The sequence below is a fragment of the Corvus kubaryi genome, unplaced genomic scaffold, assembly GCF_017639235.1.
Source record: "Corvus kubaryi isolate FWS band 111438036 unplaced genomic scaffold, C.kubaryi_AGA036_p1.0 138, whole genome shotgun sequence".
NCBI lineage: Eukaryota > Metazoa > Chordata > Aves > Passeriformes > Corvidae > Corvus > Corvus kubaryi.
The window spans coordinates 21,068,507-21,080,803 of NW_024580672.1; the positions used below are offsets into that span (position 1 = coordinate 21,068,507).

The 12,297-nt window shown below is 44.4% G+C and overlaps 1 protein-coding gene across 2 annotated transcripts in view; it reads right to left on the bottom strand.

The window, feature by feature from the left end:
- Positions 1-12,297, bottom strand: part of ADAM12 (ADAM metallopeptidase domain 12) — a 171,659-nt gene that overhangs the window by 153,911 nt on the left and 5,451 nt on the right. For both annotated transcript variants that reach the window (XM_042019566.1, XM_042019565.1), the window contains exon 2: positions 1,391-1,512. In XM_042019566.1, coding sequence (XP_041875500.1) covers positions 1,391-1,512 — 122 coding nt within the window. The remainder of the gene's footprint in view (positions 1-1,390; positions 1,513-12,297) is intronic.

Consider the following 12,297-nt stretch of genomic DNA (forward strand, 5'->3'; position numbering starts at 1 on the left):
GGGAAACAACGATATAAATCACATTATCATTACTCACAGAAAGATACTCGGTTGTAACTCTCTCAGAGAGTTCCAGTGAGTAGCTAAAAGGCCTCTCTCTATATGGAGAATGCCTGTTTCTAATTAAATGATCTAAAAATAGAGTTGCACATACATCTAGGACCAAGCCATCTGTGTTATCTCTCCAAGATAAGCCATTCTACACCCACTCTGATATCCCTTTCATCACCACACAGATTCAGAACTGGGACTGGCCCTTCTTTCCTATTTAGGAAAGGGACAAAGGAAAAGCAAGAAAAATTTTAATCCAGACAAGCTTATTTTGAAAGTCAGAGCCCTTGTTTTGAAATATCTTTTCACACCTACTTGTGTCAATCAGCAATGTGATCCAAAGCCATGTCCTGCAAGCAGTGGCAGTAGTCAAGCAGGATTTCTCCACGAAACACTTTCCCAATCCAGCAAGGAAAGCTGTTTCTAATTGGCTCTCTGGGCTTTTTTGCATTGTTTTTGTGCAGTGGTTTTTGCTTGGGTTTTATCCTCCTCCCCCCCTCTTTTTTTTTAAACTATTTAGAAACTTTACTTTTTTCCCTCCTCATTCAGATAATCCAAAGAACAATATAAAAAGTGAGGTGGAATCAAACTGGACCTGAGTTAAAAGGTTGGGTAAGAGACTGCCACGGTATCTTTGGTGATAATAAACAACAAGCTGTCTCCATACTTCAAGAAGGAGACAAAAACCAGCCTTTTCTCCTAAAAGCAGCTTCCTATAGTGTTCACAAATGTCTGAGGGGAAAAAAGGAGGAAAGCCTATCAGGGCCTGTCAAGAGGGGGAAACAATCTCTGCTTACTCAGAGCCAGTGGCAGATTCTTCCCTTGTTAGGCAAAGGGAAAAGTAGAGTGTGAAGGGCGAATCACCCCTCATTCCCAATCCAGTACAGGAGATGGAATTTGGGGGTCTCCCATGGGATAATTAAGTCCAGATAATGCCTCAGGCTGCAGCCAGCACAGCAATATTATTTCCACTGGTCCTTAAAGTTCTTGCTGTCCGACTGTATTTACTCAAACAAACCTTTGTTGTGCTTGCCCCTCCCTCAGTTGTTTTTTGCTGTTGCATGATAGAATCTCAAGCAATGAAATTATTATTATTTCACTTTAAACTTTCATTTCTGCCATCAGAAAGAAGAATGCACCTCTGCAGGAAAAAGGTATTCATTTCAACCAAAGACCTTATCCATTTCTTAAATTAAATAAGCAACAATTTTAAGTATCTGGCAACAACAACATAAAAACACTCCTATAACCCATAGGAGGAAAGTGCATTGAATTCTCCCTACAGCCTTTAAATTGTTACACACCTCAGAATAAAAGAGTAGGCAAAACGAGGACTAACCTTTGAATAAATGCCATTTACTGGTCTCCACTGTTCTCCATTCAAAAGGAAGGGAATTGTTATCTCATAATCTTTGGACTGGTCCTTTGACATCTGCAGCCTCAGGGACTCCACATTCTCACCTAAGGACAGGGAGAAGCATTTCAGGTTAGCTGGGAAGAGCATCTGACAAGGTGAACCTTGTTATTTAAGGGACTTGGCAGCATATTTGGAAAGGAAATAACTCAGGAAAAGGATTAAACATTAAACCACTGTGGGCTGGTAATGTCAGTGTCCAAACCTACACAAATTTCAGAGAGGGCTGGGGTTCAGGGAGGAAGGTTGGAGGGGGATTAGATGGCAGCAGCAGAAGACAAAGACTGCACATTAAGAGATATCAGGATGCAAGGATGCACATTCTCATTCCTGTGGGAAAAAAAAGGCCTGGAAGAGAATACAAACTCTCACTGAGGTACCACTCTACTCCTACACAGGCAGATGACTTCAATTCATACCACCAGGTCAAAAAGCTGTTTGCATGCAGCATTTATCAAGCATTTTTCCTCTCCCTGAACATATTAATGGCATTGTGCCTGTCAAGGCAGAGCCCTGAAACCAATATCACAGGACAAGAGCTGGAGAAATAATTGAGAATAAATCAAAGAGAAGATAGGGATGGCCTCCATGTGCCACAGGACAGTCAAAACACTGGTGGGGTTTGCCACACTCTCTGTGCTCACCTAATGCTCTCTGAGGATCAAGAGTTACATTCTGAGCAGAATTACCCCCATTTATTCACTGTTAGAATTAGCTTTAAAAACATCTGTGCTGTCATTATGGTTAAGCCAACGTGAGCAGAAGAGAAGTCTGGTATTTTCCAACATTCTTTTTAAAAGATGACACCTTGTCTAAAACACACCAAAAAAACCCCTCACAAGAGAAAAAGATGAAATATATTGGAGAGAAGAAAGTTGTTTGTTATACAGAGTTCTTACACCCCTGTAATGCAGCCCAAGTGACAGAGGGCTGGGAGGACACGGTGTCAGTCCTTAGAAGAGATGATCCAAACCTGGCCCACGATTTGGTTCTCCCCTGGGGAGGCACATGAGACACCATCTCATCAGCCTGGGAGGGTCTAGACAGAACATCCAACTCTTTATTCTCATTATCAGGCAGGAAGCTCCCTGCTCAGGACAGGAATTTATGAAGCATATCTCAGCAAAATGAGAAAAGTTTGGCTCCAGCCCGGCTCTCCCTTTCTCCTTGGCTCACTAGAGCAATCTCAATCACACAAATTAAATGACTCAGGCCCTTCTATTATTCTGTAGGATTTGCATTCTGAAAGTGTCATGAGATCTAAGCTTTCAGAATGCCTTGGAGGATCCTTATCCTCCCGTGGATGCATTGTCTGCATGGCTTCCACGTAGTCTGACACCATGGAGCTGCCATGGTGATATCAGGGAACATCAAAGTCTCCCTGATACTCCTCCACGTGCCTTTCCTGATAATTCTGCAAAGCATGAACTTCACAGCATTACCCAAAACAGAGGAAAAAAGGGAGGGATCAGCATTTGTGCACAGATGTGTTATTCCCTGAACAGACAGCCTGGGCTGGAAGTGCACCAGCTATAAAAATACAATGGGAAAAGGGAAGAAAATCTACACAAAGTATGGTGCAATTTTGCCACTCCTCTTCCATCCCAATGAAGTGATGCTCGTGGTGCATAACAAAGTAAGGCTACAATGAGCAAATTTAATCTTCCACATGTGCTTATTTATCTGCTGAAAACGCTCGTTGTGCGCAAGTGTTGATAGTCTGGAGACAGACATCAAGACAGGTTTATAGGCAGCAGTTATATCTTTATTGGAAAAGATAATTTATTTGGGGGGAAACAAAGCAGACAAGCTTCAGAGTTTGCAAACTCTTCTGAAGCCACGGCATTTATAAAACACGAGATCGATTTCTGTCTAGTTGCTTTCCTTGAGCCAGATACTTGGCTGCTTATCTGAATGTTTTTATTTAAATTATTGGGTGTGATAAAAATCACAGCTTCCTGCAGAAGGCAGAGGAAGCACCACAGCCCAATTTTGGGCCTCATTCTGGAGAGAATTTGGGCACATGCTCTGTGCACTTGCTTAACTCCCAGCTGCCCTCAGTGTGATATAAGCACAGCACGGTGTCTTTTGTGTATCAAATAATGTTTTTCTCACAAAATTTCATTCTATTTATGGACTGAAAGACTGCAAAATAAAGAAATCTGTATAGCTGATAAATAAACTCTAGCCCAGTCTTTAAATAAAAATAAAGTATGGGGAAGATCAATAGGTAAATCCTTTAAATAGGTTTCTGCAGCCTGACTGCAAAGCTTTGAAGAACATGGGGCAGAAAATAAGGGATCACAGCTAAGGAAAGGCAACCCCCAGTTATCCATCCCAATGGGAAAGATCTGAAAGGCCACAGAGCAACGGGACACAGATAAGGGGGGAGGAAGATCCTAAATGAGGAGGGAAAAAACCCACAAAAATTGTAAGGCAAGAGTCAGGCAAAAAAAAAATAAAGCGGGAATAGCGCAGGAAACTTTGAAAAAAATGGGATTAAACCAGGTGGGTACAAAGGTGAGACAGTTCCTGGCAACCTTGGAGAGCTTTCGGCCCACACAGCCCTCACCTCAGCTGGAATCACCAAGGAATTCATCCCAGTGAGGGATACTTCACCCAGTCCCTTGCACAACATCTGAACAAAACACATGCCCAGCTTTCTTCTGTTGGTTTTGGGACAGCCATCTCTGAGCACAGACCCAGCCCTCCCAAAGAGCATCCAGGAGAGGAGGACAGTGGGATGGGCCCGGACATCTGCGCTAAGGAAGGGTTTCCATCACCCCAAACACATCCCTGAGCTCTCAGAGCTGCAGTTCCTCATGCACACAGACGTGCTGGTATTTCCTCTCTGCCACTCTTCCTCCCCTTTCCCCATTTTCAGGAGGATTTCTTTGAAGCTGAACCATTAAAGTTGTTTGTGTTACATTAATAATGAGGCCTCTTCTCTACAGGGACTCTTGGTACTACAGCAATATAAATGGTGTAATAATTGAAATCAGAGAATCAAAATCTCAGTAATGTGTCATGAGAGGAGAAGAAAATCAGGCCATATGCAATACCAGAAAGTTATATTAGAGCCAGGTTTCCTATCTTTTGTGTCACATGCACCTACTTACTCACCTACTTATTTTCCATTTCAGTGAAATTCTGTCCAGCTCTTCCTGACGCAAGCTCGTCTCCCACGTTTTCACATGAAAACCTTCACAGTTGTGTCTATCTGTTTTCTATTTTCAGCCTGCACTGAAGGTAATGCTTTTGATCCACAAGCAGCCCACAAGCTGATGCAGCGCCCTTTATTCTTTTTTTTCCCCCCAGTAATATAAAAGCATCTCTGTACAAATAGTGAGATGAGTAGATGTTACCTGTCAGTGACTTTTGTGTGGCTTAAATATTTTTCATCTGCCACGTACTTCTACAACTTTTCTGCTTTGCACAGTGTCATACAAGGGCTTGTCGGCAAGGAAGTGGAGAATGGTTTTCATCTTTTTGCTTTGTGTTTCAGTTCCTCCAAGCTCTGTGCAAAATAAACTCCAAGCATGTGATGTGACATCTTTGCTTAGTGGCTGCTGCCTCCTGAAGAAGCCCAGACACACGCCGGATTTGCATTTACTTTAAATTAATAAGCTTTTAGTGAGGCAGGGCAATTCATTTGTCCTCGTGATAAACAAAGAGCTGAATGCTCCCAATGCTGAGTAGCTCTGGATAAAATGGGATGAAGTGGAAGGAAAATGGAGTAAGTCCCACTAAATGCACACCCCAACCCTCTGCCAGTGCTGGTTGCGTTCCCCCTAGCATGGAGCAGGACAGGAGTCAGACCTGGGCTGGTTTATAAACAACATCCATCTCTCCCACACAGATTTACAGCAAAGTCAGCTCTGATGCTGAGCTTCCTTCCCATCGTGGGTGGGCCCTTCTTGTCCCACACGGTAACGTGGTTACACAGAATAACCTGGTTCAGAGAATCCCAGAATGGTTTGGGTGGAAGGACATCAAAGCCCATCCAGTGCCACCATGGCAGGGACACCTTCCACTGTCCCAGGCTGCTCCAAGCCCCAATGTCCAGCCTGGCCTCGGATCCAGGGGCAGCCACAGCTTCTCTGGGCAACTTCTGTCCCAGGGTCTCAGCACCCTCATAGCCAAGAATTCTTTCCCAATATCCCATCTAAATCTCCCCTCCTTTAGCTTAAAGCCATTCTCCCTCATCCTGTCCCTCCATGCCTTGTCCCCAGTCCCTCTCCAGCTCTCCTGGAGCCCCTTTAGGCCCTGCAAGGGGCTCTGAGCTCTCCCTGGAGCCTTCTCTTCTCCAGGACGGACAGCCCCAGCTCTCCCAGCCTGTCCTCATAGGAGAGAGGCTCCAGCATTCCATCAGTGATGAGGTGCTCAAGGACTTTCACAGCCCCAGAACCCCATGAAAGCCCAACTGGGGTCAATGACCCTGGACATGGTGATGCTGTGGGATGTCCATTTCCATCCCAGACTGCAGCTCTGCCCCCAACCGCACTGTCCCCAAACACCCCTCATGTCACCCCCTGCACTTACTGCTGAGCTATGAAAGATACAGAAGTGAGGGAATAAAAAAGGCTAAATTAAATTAAATTAAATTATCTTTGTGTTACCGTTCCTACTGCAAACAGACTCAAAACTCTAACTCACAGCCTGTCCTCATTTTCCTCTGCAACAAAACACCCAAAATACTGGATTAATCTTTGGATTGAAAAGAATAGTGGAACAGAGTAATCTTTCTGCAAACTGAAATCAGCAAGGGCAGTGCTCTGTGCCCCAGGCAATGCCCTGGAAGTCAGGAAGGACATCCTTTATCCATTTCGCTCCTCATTTTCTTCAGCTTCCTCAGTGTAGTGCCCAGTTTGTGGCATTCATGACGTGGATGGGTCATTCCTGGCTATGGAGGAAGGGATTTACACCTGGCTGCATCCAGCACTCACTCAGCCATTGGCAACGGGTTTGGGGCCAGTTCCTGAGGTACCCCCAGAGCATCCACTGCTGGCTGGGGGCCCATCAGATGGAAAAGAGCTTTATCCCCCCATCAGGGGCTTTTCTCTCATTTGGGATGATTCCTCTGTCACCTCCAAACTCAAAATAGAACTTTTTCATCCAAAATTCCCATGCTCACACACTGAGAGGAGAGGACCAAGTCTTGTCCTTCAAGATGGAGGTGAACTTAGGAACTTTAAGAAGGGGTGGAACAAGGTAAGAATTGGAAGCTGCCCACAGCCAGGCAAGGGAAGGGTTTTACTAAGCATCAGTAAGAAAATGTGTCAGGATCAGTCTGTATTTTTATCAGCAACCTTTCCTCAAGTGTCCTCCTGAAATCCAGTGCTCAGAGTTAGGATACAACTGCACAGAGAAGGACAGGAATATTACAAAGAACCCAATAATTTGCAACCCAGAGCAAGGGGCTGAAACCCAGGAGGGCTGTACCCTTAGGGACCAGTAAGATTTCTGCTCTAACCATTCCTCTTCAAAGCAGGAGACACCAGGATGACCCACACATGGTGGTCAGGATAACGTTGATAATGCTGCATCAAAAGAGGTATTTCCAGGGAATATCAGAGATCCAAGTTACTCCTGAGAGCTGGTGAGAGAAGCACATCTGGAATGCTGGGGGCATTTCTCCTCGCCTGCACTCACAAAAGATGAATTGAGCTTGGAGCTGGTGGATTGGAAAGGCTGCCAGGGAGAGCAGGGAAGTGGAAAGACTGAATTACAAGAAGGGAGCTAAAAGAATTATTTTACATAATCTAGAAAACCAAAGATGACAGGACCCATGATTGTCCCTTAAGCTTTCTGTGACTCTTGGTATTTATCTTGCCAGAGCTGATATCTTTATGGATGGCAGGACTATGAAGTGCCTATACATAAAGTGAGACAGGATTCCAATATAGAATTGGAGAGAAGATCTCATCCAACTCTTGTCCATCAAGGAAAAAAAAAAAAAAAAAAAAGAAAAATCAGCTTGCTTTAAAAGGAAATTGTCAACATTAGGGATCAGATTATATAATGCCAAAAAAAAAAGTGTCAACTATCCAACTACGTGGCCGAGGCCCGGGGATGTGTGATTCCAGTCCTCTATTTCATCCCATCTTAGAGGAAAAGCCAAAACATTACCCAAGTTAAACATTATCCAGGCACAGATCTTGCTGAAACCACCTTCTACAATGGTGCCTGTTCTGCCTGAGACAGGAAAAACTTAATAAAATCCCAGAAGGGTTTGGGTGGGAAAGGACCATAAATTAGCTCATCCCATTCCATCCCTGCCACGAGCAGGGACACCTTCCACTGTCCCAGGCTGCTCCAAGCCCAGTCCAACCTGGCCTTGGACACTCCCAGGGATGGGAATCCACAACCTCCCTGGGCACTAATATTAAAAAAAATGCAAAATATAATTATATCTGATACTAAATGTGAAAATGCTGCAAAATAAACAAGTACAAGATTTCCAGTGCATAATGGTTAAACAAAGCAAACCCTGTGACTTGCATGGGGTCAAAGAAGCAACAGCTTAAACTTCACATCAACCACCAGCTGAGGACACAGACACCCTCTCAAAAGAAAGGACAAAAATCACCACACTGATAAGGTGCTTCCCATTATCCCACTTTCAGCACTTCCACAGCTTCATAAAAGGCAGCACAGCACCAGACTCTGCCCTCCTTTATTTATAAGCACAAAAGCCTGGGCAAGATTTGCCTGTGCATAAGTAAAACTCTTATCTCTTGCAGTAAAGTTTTCATTAGTTCAAAATCATGAATTATTTTCCCAGCTAACCTTTGCTCCTCTAAGAAGTACAGCAATTCTTTCTACAAAACCCAGGAAAATTAGTCCTTTCATGGCCTGCTTGGAAAATATAATTAAAAAAAAGGTAAAACTAAATACAAAGTTTTGCTTGTTTTCTCCCTTCTCCCAAATTCCCAAACCCAAGACCTCAGGCATTTAAGCACAAGTGACCCTTGGAAAGCAACTAATTCCATGCATCCTATTGAGCTTGGATCTTGTCCTTTTTTCACACTGCAAAATTACTACTTGGGTACAAAAAGTTTTCAAACATGAAAAGTCAGCACTGGTCCTTGATGAGCCCAAGGAGAGGCAGCAGCAAGATGACTTCACGCATTTCTGAATTTAATTTTCTGTTCTTTTGGCTTCTAATGGAAAAAGATCTTGTCTCTAACTTGTTGGGTCTGTAAAGATGAGGCTCTGCAGCATCGCCACTGATCCACACCAGGCAGCTCCAGGATGAGAAATGGAGGGTTGAGATTCCCTGATCCCCGTTAACTGAATGGCATTAAAAACATGGCTTTTAATATTTTGGGTTTATAATTCTCAGATCTACCTCGTGTCATCACTTGCTCGTGCACAGTTCCTCCTTTCCTAAATCTGATTCTGCTGATGAAACAATCAGTGGCAGGGAACAGCCCTCTCATCCCTCCCCCATGAAATCCCATAAACTCCCTGGAATATGTCATGTGTTCACTGCTTTAATGTGGACATGGCAGGGAAAGCTGAAATTTGAAGGTGACTCTTTGCTCTCCTCCACCAAACTCTCTGTGGTCAGTGTCATTGCCCCAGCAGCTGAACAAACTGATGACACAGAGAAAGACAAAAAATAGAGAAGGGGGGAGGGAGGGGCAAAAAAAGAAAAACTAAAATGTTCCTTGTGGAACATACCCCCTAAGCAGTTGGATCATCTTAATCTTCAAGCTTCTGTAATACAACTGTTGGAAGGCTCCAAGTCTGAGCACAATAAAGTGCTTTATTCAGGGAACCATATGACTCCATCAGTCATTCAAGCACATGTTTGGCACAGATTGAAAGTGAAAAGCATAGCTAAGGCAAATATTTCAAAACTGAACTTGTCTTCCTAACACACATGGTTTATATATTGGTGTAATATCTATATAACTTTTCAGTTCTCATCTAGAGTAATGTCATGGCTGAAGTACAAAATGATGTCTCTGCACCAGGCGTTTCTTGGCAGGTAACACACGCCAAAAAGCCATTTACTAGAAAATTAAAAGGGAGCCATCACACTTGACAGGTCCTCAAAAAAAAAAAAAAAAAAACAAAAAAAAAACAAAAAATAGCTTTTGTTCCTTCTAATTCCTGAAAATCTATTTCTCCAATCGGGATGCTGCACCATCCCTCGCTGGAGAGCTGTGCTGCAACAAATCCGGGCCAGGCGGCTCCTTCCTGCTCGAGTGCCCGAGCTGTGTCTCCTCTGTTTGCAGATGAAATATTGCTCATCACAGAGAGCAACTCCTGCTGATGCAAATGCGATTAAAGCAATCTGGGGAGAGCACAGTGTGATTAAAGCAGAAGTAATGGCAGAAGGATTTGGGCCCTCATTATACAAAATCCATATTGAAATGCAGTCAAGGGAAGAAGCCAGTGTATCCCAATATCCTCCCTGCTCCCGAGAACAAAATGTGACAAGTGGAGTTGGGAGAACAGCATTTGCCATTGACTGCAGGAGGGGGCAGGGAGCCTGCAGAACGTTTCAAATAACCCAAACCGAGCTTTATTATGTGTACAGAATATATACAGGCATATATTTAGGAAACAGCTGTCCAGCCTCATTTGGGATGCTGTTATGTTTGACTGAGGAATTACTATTCAGGACCAGTCCAAAGACAGAGTTGTCTTTTTTTTTTTTTTTTTTCCCTAGAAGAGAACATTTCAAAATATAGAAAAATAAAGCAGTGGAGCTCTGCAGCAAAGGGCATTTCAGCACAGTGGGTCATGGGGGTGGATCGAGAGGTTCCCCCCACGAAACAGCTCAGGGCTTGGAGTTCACAGAAGAGGGCAAGTCAAAAATGCAAGATTCCAACCCAAAGGGGCTTTGGAAAGTTCATGACACAACAGCTTAGGAGAACTTCTGTCCTCCTGCTGCAAACCCTGTTTTCAGCTGCTTCTCTTCCAAGCCCTGATCCACACCATATCAATTGGCACAGCCATTCCCTCCTGTAAAAACAAGCAGGACATGGCTAATAATGGATGAAAATCCTCAAGGGTTGCACAGTGCCTTTCCCACAGGTATTTCCAGGATGCCACAGTGAAGTGTGCCCCATCTCAGCTCATCATAGGTTCTACTGGGACACATCAGCCTGTTCCTAAATTGCTGCTTCTTCCCCAAAGCGTCCCACGGATTCTTGTTTTGATTATGAGCTCAGCCTCGCACCCCTCTGCACCAGCAGCTCCTACCAAAAACACTTACTGAGACAGAGAAATAATAACCTGTGCTTTACAAGCACAAGGAATCCGCAGAGCTCCAAGGGCAGAGAAAAAGCTACTAAATATATATTCACTTTTCAGCAATGAGTCAACATAATTATGTGAAAATCCAGGTCCAGTGCTCCTCTCCAACTCCTCCCCTCCAAAGCCTCATGAAAGGCTACTTTCACTGAGTGAAGTTCAAATTACTCTCCAAAATACAGTTTCCTCGTGGTCTTCCAAAAGGTACAGTGCAATCCCTCTCTGCAGTAATTTACTAACCTGCCTCAGCGAGGATAAGGAGTCCTCAGCGCAGCTGAACTGAGGGATGCTCCTTCCTGTGTACAACCAGCAGGGGAAAGCACCACGGAGTGGGAGTGGGAGCTGTGCTCGTCACAGGCACCCAAATCATTCCTTCAGATTTCTCTGGGAAGCACAGCAAACGCAACTGAGGTGATTTGCAGCATTCATTTAGGTGAGCAGGCATGGGATGTGATTTGTAGTTCTTCCCCAAGCCTAGAAAAGGAGCTGCTGGGCTGGGGAGTTTATATCCATCAGGAGTTTCTGTTTGTGTGGGGAATTCCTGCTCCACACAACAACAGGGAGAGGAAAATGAGCTGCACCTGTTCCAGCACGAGCTGTCACTGCATCTCTCTTCTGGTTTTTAAAACATGAATGAAAAGAAAACTTGGGAGTTACTTAATGTTCTTGAAGCCACCTCTCCTGCTCAGGTTTATGTGTGTGACCTTGCAGTAAGTGTCACCATAAGCTCTGGGTCACTCCATAACTCCTTTCACACATTCCTCCCACAGATGAGCTACAGGAGCAAAGAACATTTATTTTTATGGATTCCTCAGGGCAGGATATCTCTCCAGGTCACAAACACAGCTTTGCTCATCTGCTCTGTACATCCTCTGGTACTGCAAAAAGGATCTTAAACGCCAGCACCAGCCATGAGCAGCAGGTTGTACAAATGAGTCAGATCCATGGAGGGGAGAGAATTTATTCCAAAAGAGGGTCAGGCATAGAAACAAAGAAAACACACCATGCAGAGTGAATAGCTCCTTCTTTCTAAAGTGTGAAGATTTAAACTATGAGAGGAGAGACTTAGATTGGCTATTAGGAAGAAATTCCTTCCTGTGAGGGTGGGCAGGCCCTGGCACAGGGTGCCCAGAGCAGCTGGGGCTGCCCCTGGATCCCTGGCAGTGCCCAAGGCCAGGCTGGACATTGGGGCTGGGAGCAGCCTGGGACAGTGGGAGGTGTCCCTGCCCATGGCAGGGGTGGCACTGGATGGGCTTTAAAATCCCTTCCAACCCAAACCATTCTGGCATTTCTCCTGCAACGATCCCATACTTTCACCTTGGTGTTTACCCAAAGTGTCTCTTCAGAGGGGTGCCTGTTTCTCACTTAGGAAGCAAGAGATGAAGAAATAAATCCTAAATCTTTTGGAATGCTCACCTCATGCTTCAAAACACACATCAAAATGCAAGAGCAGATTTTAACCTGGAGATCCTTTTATGATCCCCAGTTCAAAAGCACGGATGAGGTGCTGCAGAGGGATGTAGTGCTTTTATTCTCAGCTCTCTCTGTCACCACAGTGCTCT